Source organism: Hyla sarda, chromosome 8 (assembly GCF_029499605.1).
Source record: "Hyla sarda isolate aHylSar1 chromosome 8, aHylSar1.hap1, whole genome shotgun sequence".
Lineage (NCBI taxonomy): Eukaryota > Metazoa > Chordata > Amphibia > Anura > Hylidae > Hyla > Hyla sarda.
Genome location: NC_079196.1, coordinates 23,801,269 through 23,819,184, shown reverse-complemented (window position 1 = coordinate 23,819,184; position 17,916 = coordinate 23,801,269). Strand labels below are relative to the sequence as shown.

The window sequence follows — 17,916 nt, the reverse complement described above, 5'->3', positions numbered from 1 at the left end:
TTCTGGGACATAAAAATGCACAGAGCTGTAGGAGATGAACATGTACTGGGGGAGGGTCGAGAAGCTTTACATTTCACAATTTCACAATGATGCTTCAAGAATGAACAAGGGCAAAACTACAACTCCCAGAATGCTGGAGGCACCCTGGTTGGGATGGCTTTACCTGGACAGGGCACATAGCAGGGTAGACTCATTGCACTTTCCTCTCTTGGCAGCTGACCGCAGAATTTTGGATCTACCCGCACCTTCACCGCAGTACTGGAGGCATTGTGCGCCAGACACGTCAAGTTCCGGGACTTATGTCCTTCTCCACATTGACCGTTCTGTAAAGATCGACAGAGCATAAGAAATGTAATGTATGTACATAGTGGGGGACATGTATCAATATGTATCTATTGTAGACACAGTTCTACCCCTTTACACTCTTGTCTATTGTACACTCTTGCTCAGAATTAACTATGGCTGTGCACTCCTTTGATAAATCTTGTGCAAATATAGAAACGCCCCCCTCGCTCTACCGTACACTCCTTCTCTACCTCACATAAAAAGTGGACATAGGGATTTTGTTCTATTGCTTTGAGGTCGGATTCCATTGAGGTTTTTTGTCCATCAGCAAAAAATGCCAGAAAAACTGTCACAGCTTTTTCCTGTGTTTTGTCAGTTTTTCTTGCGCTTTTAACTTGCGTTTTTGCTGGTGTGTGGAAACCAAAACATTTACTAAACTTTTAGTTGTATTTTTTTCTTTGAAAATTTAGATACGTGAATGCGGAGGGCTATGTCAGATTTGGTGGATTGCGACGATGAACAACGTTTTTTTAAATGTCAATAAAAGGGTTAACGAGGGCTGTGGGGGAGTGTTTTTTTTTAAATAACATTTTTTTTCAATGTGTTGTGTTTTTTATAATTGAATTTTCAGGCTTAGTAGTGGAAGCTGTCTTATAGACGGACTCCATTACTAAGCCGGGCTTAGCGTTAGCACCAAAAACAGCTAGCGCTAACCTCCAATTATTCCCCCGGTACCCACCGCCACAGGGGTGCCGGGAAGAGCCGTACCAACAGGCCTGGAGCGTCAAAAATGGCGCTCCTGGGCCTAGGTGGTAACAGGCTTGGTTATTTAGGCTGGGGAGGGCCAGTAACAATGGTCCTTACCCACCCTGGTAACGTCAGGCTGTTGCTGCTTTGTTGGTATTGTGCTGATACTGAAAAAATGAGGGAACCACATGTTCAGTATCAGCCAGATACCAACCAAGCAGCAACAGTCTGACGTTACCAGGGTGGGTAAGGACCATTGTTACTGGCCCTCTCCAGCCTAAATAACGCCACCCTGTTACCGCCTAGGCCCAGGATCGCCATTTTTGGGTACCGGGGTAATAATTGGGGGTTAGCGCTAGCTGATTTTGGGGCTAACACTAAGCCCTGGCTTAGTAATGGATTCCATCTATAAGATAGCTTCCACCACTAAGCCTGAAAATTCAATTATAAAAAACACGACACATTAATAAAAAAAAAAAATTATTAAAAAAAAAATCACTCCCCCACAGCCCTCGTTAACCATTTTATTGAAAAAAAAAAAAAAATGCTGGTCATCGTCGCAGTCCACCGAATCTGACGTAGTCCTCCGCATTCACATATCTGAAATGAGAAGAAAAGAAAAAAAAGAAATATGGGTTAGTACATTTTTTGCGCTCTCCCCTGGGAAGAGCGCACATAATGCAGCGTGTTCCTAAACATGGAGCCTCCAGTTGTTGCTTAACCTCTTCAGGACATAGGGCGTATGGATACGCCCTGAATCCCGAGTCCTTAAGGACGCAGGGCGTATCCATACGCCCGTGGGAATTCCGGCCCCCACCGCTAGCCGGTTGGGGACCGGAGCCGGATGCCTGCTGAAATCGTTCAGCAGGCATCCCGGCATATCACCCAGGGGGGTCATTATGTCCCCCCATGTCGGCGATCGCCGCAGATCGCTGGACAATTCAGTCCAGCGATCTGCGGCGATTCCGGGTCAATCGGGTCTCCGGTGACCCGGAATTACTGGCTGTTCGGGGCCGTCTCTGACGGCCCCGAACAGCCAGAGCCTGCAGGGGTGAGGTGGCACTGGTGCCACCTCACGATCGCCCTGATTCGTCGGCCGGATTACCGGCCGACCAATCAGGGCGCCTGCTGCGGGTGTCACTCCCGCACCCGCTCCGCCCCTCTTCTGGAGGACGTGAGCGGGTGCGGGAAGACGACCCCCAGTGCTGGGGACCCCGATCCCCGGCGCCCCTGTTGGGATCGGGGCCCCAGGAGCAGCTGCGGCGGCGGGACTGACCTGCAGCGTCTGGATCGTTGGAGGTGAGTGACAGCCTCCTGCTGTTGCTTAGCAACAGCTCCCAGCATGCAAAAAGGGCATGCTGGGAGCTGTAGTTATGCAACAGCAGGAGGCAGACCACCACAACTCCCAGCATTCCCTTATGGGCATGCTGGGACTTATGGTTTTGCAACAGCTGGAGGCACATTCTTTCTATGGAAAAGTGTACCTTCAGCTGTTGTCTAACTACAACTCCCAGCTTGCACAAACAGCTAAAGTGCATGCTGGGAGTTGTAGTGGTGCATCTGCTGGTTGCATAACTACAACTCCCAGCATGCCCGTTGGCTGTCGGTGACTGCTGAGAGTTGTAGTTTTGCAACAGCTGAAGGCACACTGGTTGTGAAACTCAGAGTTTTTTTTTTACCTAACTCAGTGTTTCACGACCGGTGTGCCTCCAGCTGTTGCAAACTACAACTCTCAGCAGTCAACGTACACCATGCACCGTACATGCTGGGAGTTGTAGTTTTGCAACAGCTGGAGGCACACTGGTTGTGAAACACTGAGTTAGGTCACAAACTCAGTGATACATAACCAGTGTGCCTACAGTTGTTGCAAAACTGCAACTCTCAGCAGTCACCGACAGCCAACGGGTATGCTGGGAGTTGTAGTTATGCAACAGCTGGATGTCCCCCCCCCCCCCCCCCCCAATGTGAACGTACAGGGTACACTCACATGGGCGGAGGATTACAGTAAGTATCTGGCTGCAAATTTGAGCTGCCGCAAACTTTCTGCTGCAGCTCAAATTGCCAGCGAGAAACTACTGTGAACCCCCGCCCGTGCGACTGTACCCTAAAAACACTACACTACACTAACAAAAAATAAAATAAAAAGTAAAAAACACTACATATACACATACCCCTACAGAGCCCCCCTCCCCTCCCCAATAAAAATGAAAAACGTCTGGTACGCCACTGTTTCCAGAACGGAGCCTCCAGCTGTTGCAAAACAACTCCCAGTATTGTCGGACAGCCGTTGACTGTCCAGGCATGCTGGGAGTTTTGCAACAGCTGGAGGCACCCTGTTTGGGAATCACTGGCGTAGAATACCCCTATGTCCACCCCTATGCAATCCCTAATTTAGGCCTCAAATGCGCATGGCGCTCTCACTTTGGAGCCCTGTCGTATTTCAAGGCAACAGTTTAGGGTCACATATGGGGTATCGCCGTACTCGGGAGAAATTGTGTTACAAATTTTGGGGGGTATTTTCTGCTTTTACCCTTTTTAAAAATGTAAAATTTTTGGGAAAACAAGCATTTTAGGTAAAAAAAAAAAAATTTTTTTACATATGCAAAAGTCGTGAAACACCTGTGGGGTATAAAGGTTCACTTAACCCCTTGTTACGTTCCCCGAGGGGTCTAGTTTCCAAAATGGTATGCCATGTGGGTTTTTTTTGCTATCCTGGCACCATAGGGGCTTCCTAAATGCGGCATGCCCCCAGAGCAAAATTTGCGTTCAAAAAGCCAAATGTGACTCCTTCGCTTCTGAGACCTGTAGTGCGCCAGCAGAGCACTTTTCACCCCCATATGGGGTGTTTTCTGAATCGGGAGAAATTGGGCTTCACATTTTTAGGGATATTTTCTGCTATTACCCTTTTTAAAAATAAAAAAATTTTGGGAAAACAAGCATTTTAGGTAAAAATTTTTATTTTTTTTTTACATTTGCAAAAGTCGTGAAACACCTGTGGGGTATTAAGGTTCACTTTATCCCATGCTACATTCCCCGAGGGGTCTAGTTTCCAAAATGGTATGCCATGTGTTTTTTTTTTGCTGTTCTGGCACCATAAGGGCTTCCTAAAGGTAACATGCCCCCCAAAAACCATTTCAGAAAAACGTACTCTCCAAAATCCCCTTGTCGCTCCTTCCCTTCTGAGCCCTCTACTGCGCCCACCGAACACTTTACATAGACATATGAGGTATGTGCTTACTCGAGAGAAATTGGGCTACAAATACAAGTAAAAATTTTGTCCTTTTACCCCTTGTAAAAATTCAAAAATTGGTTCTACAAGAACATGTGAGTGTAAAAAATGAAGATTGTGAATTTTCTCCTTCACTTTGCTGCTATTTGTGTGAAACACCTAAAGGGTTAAAACGCTTACTGAATGTCATTTTGAATACTTTGGGGGGTGTAGTTTTTATAATGGGGTCATTTATGGGGTATTTCTAATATGAAGACCCTTCAAATCCACTTCAAACCTGAACTGGTCCCTGAAAAATACTGAGTTTGAAAATTTTGTGAAAAATCGGAAAATTGCTGCTGACCGTTGAAGCCCTCTGGTGTCTTCCAAAAGTAAAAACACGTCAATTTTATGATGCAAACATAAAGTAGACATATTGTATATGTGAACCAAAAAAAAATGTATTCGTAATATCCATTTTCCTTACAAGCAGAAAGCTTCAAAGTTAGAAAAATGCTAAATTTTCAAATTTTTCATCAAATTTACGGATTTTTCACAAAGAAAGGATGCAAGTATCGACAAAAATTTACCACTATGTTAAAGTAGAATATGTCACGAAAAAACCATCTCGGAATCAGAATGATAACTAAAAGCATTCCAGAGTTATTAATGTTTAAAGTGACAGTGGTCAGATGTGCAAAAAACGCTCCGGTCCTTAAGGCCAAAATGGGCTCCGTCCTGAAGGGGTTAACTACAACTCCCATCATGGGGGGCAGTAGTTAAGCAACAGCTGGAGTCTCCCTGTTTGGGAACACACTGCTCTGTTCCCATTATGCAAAACGCATAATGTGAACAGAAATCTGTCCCTCTGCCCTTGGACTACTACTCCTATCATGGGACAGAGTCTGTCCCATGATGGGAGTAGTTGTAGTACCGCAGAGCTGCTGAGGGATGGCACTTGCACATCCCCTGGCTGCGGGCCTTTTAGGACTACTACTCCCATCATGGACAGACGCTGTCCATGATGGGAGTTGTAGTCCAGGGGCTGAGGTGCAGATCGCACCGGGTCATTCTGCAGAGACCCGCTGCGATCCGCATTTAAGTTAACAAGCCGAGCGGTACATGCGTCTACACTGCACTGCCCGCGGCTTCTATATACACTGTCATAATTCATAATCACCGCCGGGAGAGGGGAGCTCTGATTGGTCAATAGGTATTCTCCAATCAGAGCTCCCATGTTCCGGTGGCGGAGATTATGAATTATCACAGTGTATATAGAAGCCGCGGGAAGCGCGATGTAGACGCATGTACCGCTCGTCTTCCTAACTTAAATGCAGATCGCAGCAGATCATTCTCTGGAGATCCGCTGCAATCCGCATTTATTAACTATACAAAGCGGCTGTACATGCGTTTACACTGCGGCTTCTATATACAGCTGTCATAATTCATAATCCCTGCTGGGAGACAGGAGCTCTGATTAGAGAACAGCTATTGACCAATCAGAGCTCCCCTGAATTATGACAGTGTATATAGAAGCCACAATGCAAACGCATGTACCGCCACTTTGTATAGTTAAGAAATGTGGAACGCAGAGGATCTTCAGAGAATGATCTGCTGCGATCCGCATTTTTTAAGTGGTACATGTGTCTACATTGCGGCTTCTATATACACTGTCATAATTCATAATCGCCGCCGCTGGAACACGGGAGCTCTGATTGGAGAACAGCTATGGACCAATCAGAGCTCCCGTCTCCCAGCGGGGATTATGAATTATGTCAGTGTATAAAGAAACCGGGGGCAGCGCGATGTAGACGCATGTACCGCCCGACTTCCTAACTTGCATGCGGATCGCAGCAGGTTTCTGCAGAATGACCCGGTGCGATCTGCACCTCAGCCCCTGGACTACAACTCCCATTAAGGGCAGAGTCTTTCCATGATGGGAGTAGTAGTCCTATAAAGTCCCCCAGCCAGGGGATGTGCAAGTGCCACCCCTCAGCGCTGCGGTACTACAACTACTCCCATCATGGGACAGACTCATGATAGGAGTAGTAGTCCAAGGGCAGAGGGGCAGATCGCAGCAGATCATTCTCCAGAGACCTGCTGCGATCCGCATTTATTAACTATACAAGCCTGGGTACATGCAGCTACACTGCGCTGCATGCCGGCTCCTATATACAGTTCTTATAATTCATAATCCCTGCCGGAGGGGAGCTCTGATTGGTGGATAGCTATTCACCAATCAGAGCTCCTGTATCCCAGCGGCGGGGATTATGAATTATGGAGCCACATGTGCCGCCGGCTTTTTAAGTTAATAAATGCGGATCGCAGCGGGTCTCTGCAGAATGACCTGCTGCGATCTGCCCCAGGACTACAACACATTCTCCTGCACTCATCAAGAACAGCGGGGAGTTTGAATTTTACACAGTGTGAAGTCTGAACTGTGTCAGGAAGTATTTCACCCGCACTATAACCCGGTGTATTATCAGGTATATGGGGTTAGACTGCGGGTGAACGGGTGATCACAAGTGTCCATAATCATTACATTGTTATTAAAAGGTACATAGAAAGATTTTAAGTATCACAGACATAATCTGACTAGGGGCAGAAGCAGAGTAATCTCCACAATCCGCTCTGAAAAATGACATTGATGATTTAGAGCATCTTGCTAAGTGCAGTCCAAGACGGCTTATATTTGCGTTCAAAAAAAGGTGGTACTTGCGGAAAATTTTGGGGTGTAAAGGAAAAGTATGCAGTTAATAAATCCGTGCCTGCTATAGGTACCCCATATCACCACATCTGGAGAAAATGCTCTATCAGAATGTACGCAAAAAAAAGACGCAAAAAACAGCTTGCGCAAAATTTTGCGCAAGAATTTACACACAAAAACTGTGTAAATTATTTGATACATGTCCCCCAGTGACACCACCAGCAGAATAGTGAGTACAGCTGTGGAGTATAATACAGGATATAACTCAGGATCAGTACAGGATAAGTAATGTAATGTATGTACACAGTGACCTCACCAGCAGAATAGTGAGTACAGCTCTGGAGTATAATACAGGATATAACTCAGGATCAGTACAGGATAAGTAATGTAATGTATGTACACAGTGACCTCACCAGCAGAATAGTGAGTACAGCTCTGGAATATAATTCAGGATATAACTCAGGATCAGTATAGGATAAGTAATGTAATGTATGTACATAGTGACCTCACCAGCAGAATAGTGAGTACAGCTCTGGGGTATAATACAGGATATAACTCAGGATCAGTACAGGATAAGTAATGTAATGTATGTACACAGTGACTCCACCAGCAGAATAGTGAGTACAGCTCTGGAGTATAATATAGAAAGTAACAAAGGATCAGTACAAAATAAGTATAAAGTGGATTTTTATGTAAATGATCCCCATCCCATTAAAACAACACAGTTTTTATTTGTAGAGATGTTTTCTAGTGTCTCCATAGAGTGCTTTATTTTACAGAAGAAAAGACAACTCAGTGCCACAAAGTGAGCACCAGAGAGAGAGAGAGAATAATCACTCACCTTTCCTACCCACATCTATGAGTGCGGCACAAGCTCTGCGGCTACTTTATTGACTTTTCACAGTTTTTCTCGAGATGTAAAACGTCAGCTCCACTTACAATTACTATTCTGACAAGTGTCAAAGGAAAATAAGGAAAAGAAAAAGGAAAGAAATTGTGGAAAAAGAAGGGACTTGTAAACGAGGAAGCGATTCATTATTTGTAAGAGTAGGGAGCGCAGACTGGGGAACGTCTGTGTAGCAGATCTATATTCCAGCGGCGGGGAGCGATAATGAGAGCGGGGGGAGATGGAGTGGACACATAAGTAAGAACAAAACCATTAAAATATTCCAGTTTGTAAAAATAGAAGCATTTTTCCAGCTAATGAGTTGTTCAGAAGTTATTCTTAGCCAGATTCATTATTTCAACATTTTCGCTCAAAAATCCTTCAAATGTTATTCGTGGAAGAGAAGTTTAGAGGGATTTAAAAACACAGCGGATCAGATTATTTCTGCTAAAGAGAATAAAAGAAATGAAGCGCATCAAACGCACCGCTAATATATAATGCCGTACAGGGACGTGCACCCACAGACTAGAAAGAGGGCTTGAGCCCCTGCCCTTTTGATGCCTCCTCTTTGGGTGCCCTTTTTCCTGGATAGCGCTGCTAGCAGTTATATCAAGGTAAATTAACTGCTCATATTTTCACTTGGACCCCTGCCCCCCCCCCCCCCAACACACACAAATTTCTGAGCCCGTTCCTGATGCTGTAACAAAAAAAGGTGAAACATTTTTGTTACAAAAACTGATCAGCACTTAGGCCCCTTTCACACTACAGGTATCATCCGGCTTTTTTACTGCCGTTATTTCACAATAACGTATGAAAAAAAAACGGATGCAGTAACTGGTAACAACAGATGATAACTGATGACCATCATCCGTACTTTTTGATGGGTTTTATCTTAAAAAACCTGATGTTGTTCATCCGTTATTATCCATTATCATCCGTTATTACCGGTTACATCTGTTTTTTTTATATGGTTTTTAACACTTTTTTTGTAAAGCTTTACTGAGCATGCTCAGTACAAAAAATGGATGTTAAAAAACCTGACAATAACTGATGATAACGGATGTTTTTTTGAGTTAAATTTTAACATCCATTTTTTTTTTTTTTTTTGCTGGACCAAAAATTAGTCCATGCGCCGTCTTTTTTACCGGCAAAAATAACTGACATTAGTAAAAACGGACATGCCTGATGCTAAAGGATGTTCAAAAAATCCCATTGACATGAATGGTATTTTTTGTTTTTTGTATAACTGTTTATTTATGATTTTAGCATTTAACATTTTCATAAAGACAATAAACATTCACAATTTAGCCTATGAAATAGTTCCGATAATGAATGGGATTTTTTTGATGTCCGTTTTCAGGACTTTTTGCCGGGAGTAATAACGGAGGTTTTTTACAGGACGATACCTGCAGTGTGAAAGGGGCCTCATTCATAAATCTATACAAAAATTCATGCAACTCCTGGCCCTTTCCAAATCATGCTAGAACAGATGTAGAACATGCCATATTGAGTACGGTGGAACAATATTTTGGTACGACAGAGCGCTAGCGTGCTGTGACCCTAGCACCTGCTCGGGTGTGATCCAGACAAGTGTGCTTGAACAGCAATGCATACATTGTACTATGTGCATAGCCGCTCGCTACCTTTCCCAATGTGGCCAATCTTCCAGTACTGTGTGCATTGTCTCTATCCACAGTACTGCACCTACAGGGGGCAGAGCGCCCAGCAATAGACAGGAGCATACCATGTAAACAGAGTAACACCCCAACGAAATTTGGGCAGCCGAAACACCTGTAAGTGGGTACCATAACATTTCTTTTGCTTGTAACTAGTACTTGCCAGATTCCAAGAATCAATGTATCAGGCAGTACACAAAAATTTTGTGTAATTTGCTCCACCCATTCATATATGACACAGCCTCAACCTAAAGCATCTGAATCACAGGCAGGTTGTAAGGGGGTAAAAGATAGCCAACTGCTGCATGCAACATCCTGACTGCTCCGGTGTCCGTTTTGCCTGTTTCTTGGAAAGGACAGACAAGTATATATGTTATTTAGAACTGCATAGATCAGTTGCTTCAAACTGTGTCCCTACAGATTTTGCAAAACGTCAACTCCCAGCATGCCCGGACAGCCGTTGGCTGTCCGGGCATGCTGGGAGTTGACGTTTTGCAACATCTGGGGGCCACAGTTTGAGACCACTGGTATAGATAGTCTGCTCTGTTGAAGTTTGGCTTTTGGGGGCCATGGTGCCCTGCAGCACAACCAGAGACAAGTTGCAAAAGTTGGGAGAAAGAGTAAGACTCTTCTGGGAGATCACAACCAAAAGAGGGTTAGAGGTGATGAAAAGGCCCAAAGAAAGCCTACAATATGGCATGTGGTCACTTGGATATACTGCACCAACAAAATTGAAGGTTGGGCCAGTAGGGGCCTACATAAGATTGAGTCTTGGTGCCATTTACCAGAACAAATACAGTGAAAATGTGCTGAAGGTAGCAATCTCGGCTATTTCCAGGGAAGAACCCACCAAGCTGGTCACCATGGAAATAAAAGTCTCACCTACATATGTCAACTTGTTAATAAAGAGATTCAAAGATCGTTTCATCCACACCTCCAAATTCAACCTAGAACAAGTCATCGTATACAGAAGATACGTTGATGACCTTTTTTTTTTCTATGCAGAAGTGAAACATCAATGGTTGAACCTTTTGTACAATCCTTGAACCAGAATTCAAGGGAGGAAAAATTAACTCCATCCCTCCCTAGAGGAGAAATAGAATTTCTCGATTTTATGATTTCCCATTGGGAAGAAGGAATTGTCACTGCAATGTTGTCATGATGAAGTGACTCGCCCTGCAAGCTGGACTGAGAAGGTTGAGGACTGTAGATTAGGGAATGTCATGGTGAGGACTTTGTTGACCTGTAGGGGAGGTCACTATGGAGTAGTTAAATGGACACTGTCAGAAATCTCTCTAACAAGAAAAGTCCCAGGATCCCTTGTTTGTAAGTGTGAGGTCATTTTTCTACATACCACACATCAGTCACTTCATCTTTTCCTTTCCATGCATGCTTTGCTTGAAACTACAATTCCCTGCAGCCCTGTGGAGAATGATCTCCCACCGAGTGGTCGCTTCACCCATTGAAGCACAGACAAGCTCCCTTTCAACACCTGACTAGTGATGTAATGTCTGGGGCCGCACTGCAACCAGAGACAACACTCATTTTGTATACCGTTAAAAATTAACATACGGGCAAAGATCACATACGAATTGTGAGAACAGCGATCAAACACAGGTACAGACACTATATAATGAACTACACTGACTTTACAGTCCCTGTTACACAGTCAAGTAAAAAAAAATCCCAGAATACCCTTTTAAAGTTACACCTGGCCAGGGCTGTTATACTGTATGTGCTTGCCCAGTGAGAAGACAACTGGATGGATGTAGTAAAAAACTGTTACTTTCCTCTAAGTAATGATTACAGAAAAGGAACTGAACATCTAAAGGGGGTCTGTAGACATCATTTAAATTAGCTCTTCATTAGATAAAACTTGATAGAGTGACAGTACTCACGGGAACCCTTAAGAGATCAGGGTCAAACCAAAGAACCCCTGAGATGCAGGAAACTGTACAGAGATTAAGGGCCCTATTACATGGGGCCATTACTAGCTAAACAGGCCAATATCTCCTTTGTAGATGGTCCAGCAATCAGCCAGTGTACAAGCAAAACACATCCTTGTTTGTCAACCACACCCTGCCCTGTGCAATAGGCGATGTGCAGCCGAAAGATCATGGAGGCCACATGAATGATCCATCATGCTGCATATATCTAACGTTGGTGTAAATGGGGTTTTCTGTTGACCCATAGTGATGAGAGGCAGGGGCCATATTCGAATTTGCAATATTGCACGAATATATTGACGATTATTCGTCCTATGTTCGTGAAATTCGCATATTTGCTATGTTCGTTCACTTTTTTTCCATGTGAAAATTAACATGAAAAATTAGCATAAAAATTAGCATGTGAAAAAAAACAAAACTAATATTTGTCATTACGGATATATAGCACTATATTCTAAATATTCACCAAATCGCGAAGTGCCGATATTCGCGATAAAAATTTGCATTACGATTATTCGTGCTCAACACTATTGACCTATTCACACTGCAGAATGCAAAAAATAAGACCAGGTCCACACTCGGGAATACCTGCCTGGAGAAATTCCTGTCCGACATTCCATGTGGATGGAACCAGTCAGCGCTAGGACCTCTTGGACATGTCTCCATAGATGTCAATGCATTTCCAAGCAGATTCCTCAGAAAAATGACACAATAATCCAGAATTTGAATTAGCGTGATGCACAGTGCAGCAGTATCCCACTGAAGACAATGGGAGGCTTCTGCACCGGAAATTCCGTAGTGTGAATGTAGCCTCAGCATGTTCATTCTTTAGCTGGAATTCCACCTCTGCATACGGAATCTCTTCCTGGAATGGTACATTTGTTTTCCTGGGAGCTGAATAAATCTTTATGTATTGAGCACTTCCTAATGGTGACTGCAAGCAGAAAACGTTTGAAGCATACCTCACATTTCATAGAAAAAATAATGCTTCTATATGTTACTCACTAGGTTATGCAGATGTTTTACATGCCTTTTTTATGTGTCTAGCTTCTGTTCTGCTGCTCACTCATTCCGACATCCACTGCTCAGGAAGGAGCATGTCTGAGGCAAGAACTAAGCCCGCCCTCACTCACTCACCATGCTTTCACTTCCTCCCTGAGTCTGCTGTGCTGTGCTGGGTCTCCAATCACTGCAGGCTGTTCTGTAACCCCCTTCTCTCTGTTTTCAGACCGGACTCTCATAGGACAGGAGTGAGCACAGAGGAGTGCTAGTCCCACCCTCACTTCCTGGACTTTGTCCCAGCCTATTCTTTAGCTGGGACATAGGTGATGCTGCATGTTCTGGATTGTATTGGGGACCCCTAGTGGTCATGATTGTTATGATTATGAAGTATATAAGAAAGGTTAATGTTTTGCCAAGATGTAGAACATATAAAAAGTTTTTGAATGCAACAGTGCCCATTTAACTCTATGATGTAAATCAATGGATTTAGAACCACATATAAGAAACATGGAGCTCCACACCTGCCCATAGACATAAATGGTTGCAGTTTATAGGCGAGGGTATGTGGGTCCTGCTAATTCTCGGGTCTTATTCCACCCTCCTTGTAATTTTCGATACGTGACTTACATTCCAATTCTACAAGCTCACAAACTTAAGACGATTAAAAGTTGCATTTATAAAACTTCTCTGATACGTTCTAAACTTTTTTTTCCCCCAGGAGGTGCGGAAAGCAAGAAAATTGCTCCGACTCTGTCATGTGAAATGGATTTTGTATTTAGAGCGGGAATGTTTACTTTGCATTTAGAAATATGGACTGCTCCCGCCGTGTAGGTTATGCTAAGTATATAATCTACAGCGAACACTGAATGTATTCCGTACCCCGTACAGTATGTACATATTCTCAGCCTCCTAGATCTGTCCCTGTAAATAACATCCTTTTAGAAAATCCATTATCTCATTCTGTCAAATCTGTGCCACAGCTGGAAGAATTTAGGAACACGATAGAAGCAATTTAAACGTCAGTCGGGAAAAGTAACATGGTAAAGTTATCTCTTTATGATTTCCGACTGATTCTCACAGCAGACCGCCAGATAAAAGGTTGAAGGTCACCCAAGGTTGCATCAAATAACTGGCTCACGTTCTAATGCAGAGTGATCTGCCCGACCAGGGGAATACCAATGCTACCATTTTTGTTCTTAAAGCGATTACTGGAGGCGTAAAATGGTCTACAAAGAATGTTTCACACTAAAAAGGACCTGGCAAGCACAAGCATTACACAGACGGTCCACTCGTTTCAATGAAAATGGTGTAATACTAAATTTCAAGCAAAGAGAAGGAGAAAGCATTGACCGCTCACCCAGAAATCACACACCTTCTGTGCGCGGATCCACCAGTCCCGCCTCCGGCTTCAAATAGCAGACAAAACAAAATTATTGTCCAGCACCAGGATGTGGATAAAAAACGGGTTCCTTTATTCAATGAAGACAGCTACATACATGAAATCTCTGACGCGTTTCACGCTTTCGCTTAGTCATATAGTGGCATACAACACATAAGACACATTATATATATGTGTTCTTATGTGTTGTATGCCACTCTATGACTAAGCGCGAAAGCGTGAAACGCGTCAGAGATTTCATGTATGTAGCTGTCTTCATTGAATAAAGGAACCCGTTTTTTATCCACATCCTGGTGCCGGACAATAATTTCGTTTTGAATACTAAATTTCACTGCCGGGAAACTGAACACCTCTTATCAGATTTCCCCCCACAGACTCCTAAGCTAAATACTAAAAGTAATCGCAGCACCCCTTTACAAAGTAAGTCTATGCTGCAAAGGGTAATTGTGCTGCCCTAGTCTTGCCACAGTGCTCTCTGCTGCCACCTCTGTCTTTGTGAACTGTACAGAGTAAAAGCAAATCCCCATAGCAAACCTCTCCGACTCTGTACAGTTCCTGACACGGACAGAGGTGTCAGCAGAGAGCACTGTGGTCAGACTGGAAAGAACTACACAACTTCCTCTGGAGCATACAGCAGCTGAAAAGTACTGGAAGGATTAAGATTTTTTTATAGAAATAATTTACAAATCTGCATAAACTTCTAGCACCGGTTTATTTGAAAACTTTTTTTTAATGTAACAAACCACTGAATATTTTTAAAATCTAAAATAATGTAAATAAAAATAAAAAGTCCCGTTCATATACAAAGAAAAAGCAATAAAGCAAAAAGAAAAATTAAAGAAAAAAACTGATACAAAGTTGGAAATATAAAACTAGAACATTGATCCCACAGAATGAACAGCATAAAAAAAAAAAAAAAAACATTACCAGAACTGCTGCTTTTTTGCTTTTTGGTCACCTCTCTTCCCTTCCTGCAAGAAATTAGGAAAAAGTCTAGGGAGATTTATCAAAATCTGTTCAGAGTAAAATTTGCCTATAGCAGCCAATCAGATCGCTTCTTTCTTTTTTTCACAAGCCTTCTTATAAATGAAAGAAGCCATCTGATTGGTTGCTATGGGCAACTGGGCAAATTTTCCTCTGCACTGGTTTTGATAAATCTCCCCTGTACAGTGGTCCCTCAACATACGATGGTAATCCGTTCCAAATGGACCATCGTTTGTTGAAACCATCGTATGTTGAGGGATCCGTGCAATGTAATGTATAGGACAGTGGTCTACAACCTGCGGACCTCCAGATGTTGGAAAACTACAACACCCAGCATGCCCGGACAGCCGCTGGCTGTCCGGGCATGCTGGGAGTTGTAGTTTTGCAACATCTGGAGGTCCGCAGGTTGGAGACCACTGGTATTGGAGGTTATACTCACGTGTCCCTGCCGCTCCGGACCGTCCGTCACCGCTCGTCACCGCTGCCCTGGATGTCGCCTTCCATCGCTGTCTCCGCGTCCCAGGGTATCCCCGACACTCCAGCAAGGCCTCTGCTTCCGTGGCATCCTCGCTCTCCATCGCCGCCATCACGTCGCTACGCACACCGCTCCTATTGGATGATGGGACGGCGTGCGCAGCGACGTGATGACGACGATGGAGAGCGCCGACATTGCAGGGAATCCAAAAGAGGACGCGCCGGAACCCCCGAGGACAGGTAAGTGTTCGTCAGCGGACCACACGGGGCACCGTAAACGGCTATCCGGTGGCAGCTGAAGCAGTCTGCGCTGCCAGATAGCCGTTTATGCGATGGCCCCGACATACAAAAGCATCGTATGTTGATGCTGCCTTCACCAAGCGATGGCCTCTGAGAGTGATCGTATGCTGAAATGATCGTATGTCGGGGCCATCGTAGGTCGGGGGGTCACTGTATCTACCTCAGCTGAAAATGATCACTCCAGGAATATGAATATGCAAAGAAACTTTTCATTCTTTAAAAGTAGTAAAACGTAAGAAAAGCTATTTAACTCAGATATATAGTAGAGTGTAGATTATATCACACAGCAAAATCATAACCTCAAAAACTACGGCATAATAATTTTTTTTTCTTCCATCCCACAAATATATATATATATGTATATATATATATTTTTTTTTTATTATTGTAATTTTTTTTTTAGTTTTTTATGCTAAGATAAATAGGGGTATTAAAAAACTCACTCCACAAAAAAAAAGCTCTTCAATGGCTATGTCAACAGAGCATTTGGGGACCCGGCGCTGATATGGGCCATTACTCCCTTTCCTGTGCACTCCTTTATATTTGGCCTAAAATGTCTTCACCTCCAATATTTGTAAAGAACCCTTCATTTGACTTTGAAATACACGTCTCTTATTCAGCAATATAAACCCATTCCCGGGGACGTCTGACTATGTAAACTTTCTGCCTTTCAGCCTAAGTGACATTATTTCACACTGAAAGCCATAATGTTCATTTAAAAGACATAAGTGTGTCTTCTAAGACAAAACAATAGTCCAATTCCAGCCGAGCGTATCACTGCGACATGTTAAACGATAACAGAGAATAAAAGCAAATAAAAGCCACCAATAAAACCGGCTCCACCGTAGAGATAAGAAAATAAACTGTAAACCACAATGGGATCCAGAGGAAATAACCTCACAAATGCAGAGAGATCCAGGGAGAGGGGCATTACGAGGTCACATTTCTGACTTTGAGATTTTGCTTGTCTGTTGTCAGTGGATATATGGGATCATGGTGTGTGTCGCCATATGGTGCATTCATATGACGCATTGAATGTAGGAGAAAATCTAATGAAACAGAACCTTTATTTTATGTAATCGTGGGTTTCTGATGTAAAAAAACATCTCCATGTGCCTCGGTATATAATCAGAGGCATATAAAGTTATAGTACGGGCCCAGGGACTCCTAAAGGTGCCATAACACTATATGATGAAGTTTCTATCTACGGTATCACGTGCCATTTACTGTATGCTGTATCTTTGAGCTCCTTTATACTTGAAGACCTTGATGTGGGTGCGACCCGTGCACCATCTACAGATCCAGCCTGGAATCTAAGAGGTGTACCACCGATATATCCACCACAGTACATAGTATGAAGAACATCATATCTGTAGACAGCAGCTTGGTAGTGGGTCCCCTATAGTTTAATGGTATTACAGAGATGGAAATAGGCTTTACATCACATGGGGTAAACAATAAGTTCATTGGTCCAGCTCTGGTCATTTCAGAATCTTGGGCACATGTCCAACCAACCCTAACTTGGTTATGCCAGGACACAAGGACTTCAGCAGAACACTGTCCATCACACTTTCCCCGCTTGTCTTCTTCCCATAACTCGTTCTAGCCATCTCTTTTCCAGGTAAGTAACGCTTTCACGCACCCGGCCATCCACAGGATGGAAAACATCATTCATCAAACCATTTTCCATCACTCCATGTTCTAGTTCTGATGCTCTTGTGCCCATTGTAGACACTTTCAGTGGTGGACAGGGGTCACATGGGCTCTGACCTGTATGTGGGCTCCATACACAGCGAGCTGCGATGCCCTAGTAGGCTTTGACTACTTTCTACCATAACCGGAAGGATGTTCTTCAGCAGATTGCTCAATAGCATCTCTTCTGTGGGATCGGATTAGATGGGGCAACCTTCAACCCCATCCCCTCCCCCGAATATCAATGAGCCTTGTATCTATTCACTGTTACCTTTCCTTGGGCACCTTTGGTAGGTAGTAATCACTACTTTCCAGGAACACCCTCCAGAACCATCCATTCTGGTGATGTTCTGACCCCATTGTCAAATCTTCACAATTTGGCCCTTGTCTCGGGTACTCAGATCCTTACACTTCTCAATTGTCCTGCTTCCAACATCGACTTCTGAATATTAGGAAGTAAGTGAATGGGTGTTAAACTGACCCCAGACCCCTATAAAGAGATGCTATGAGCAGGGCCGGCCCTACCATGGGGCCTGGTGGGACCATTGGTTCCAGGCTGCACTTTTCAGGGGCAGCACTTTGCTGCCCCCTTTTTTTTGTGCCACCGAGG

At 43.7% G+C, this 17,916-nt stretch overlaps 1 protein-coding gene across 7 annotated transcripts in view; it reads right to left on the bottom strand.

The window, feature by feature from the left end:
• THSD7B (thrombospondin type 1 domain containing 7B) overlaps positions 1–17,916 on the bottom strand; it is a 567,277-nt gene that overhangs the window by 36,915 nt on the left and 512,446 nt on the right. For all 7 annotated transcript variants that reach the window (XM_056535831.1, XM_056535826.1, XM_056535830.1 and 4 more), the window contains one exon: positions 164–323. In XM_056535831.1, coding sequence (XP_056391806.1) covers positions 164–323 — 160 coding nt within the window. The remainder of the gene's footprint in view (positions 1–163; positions 324–17,916) is intronic.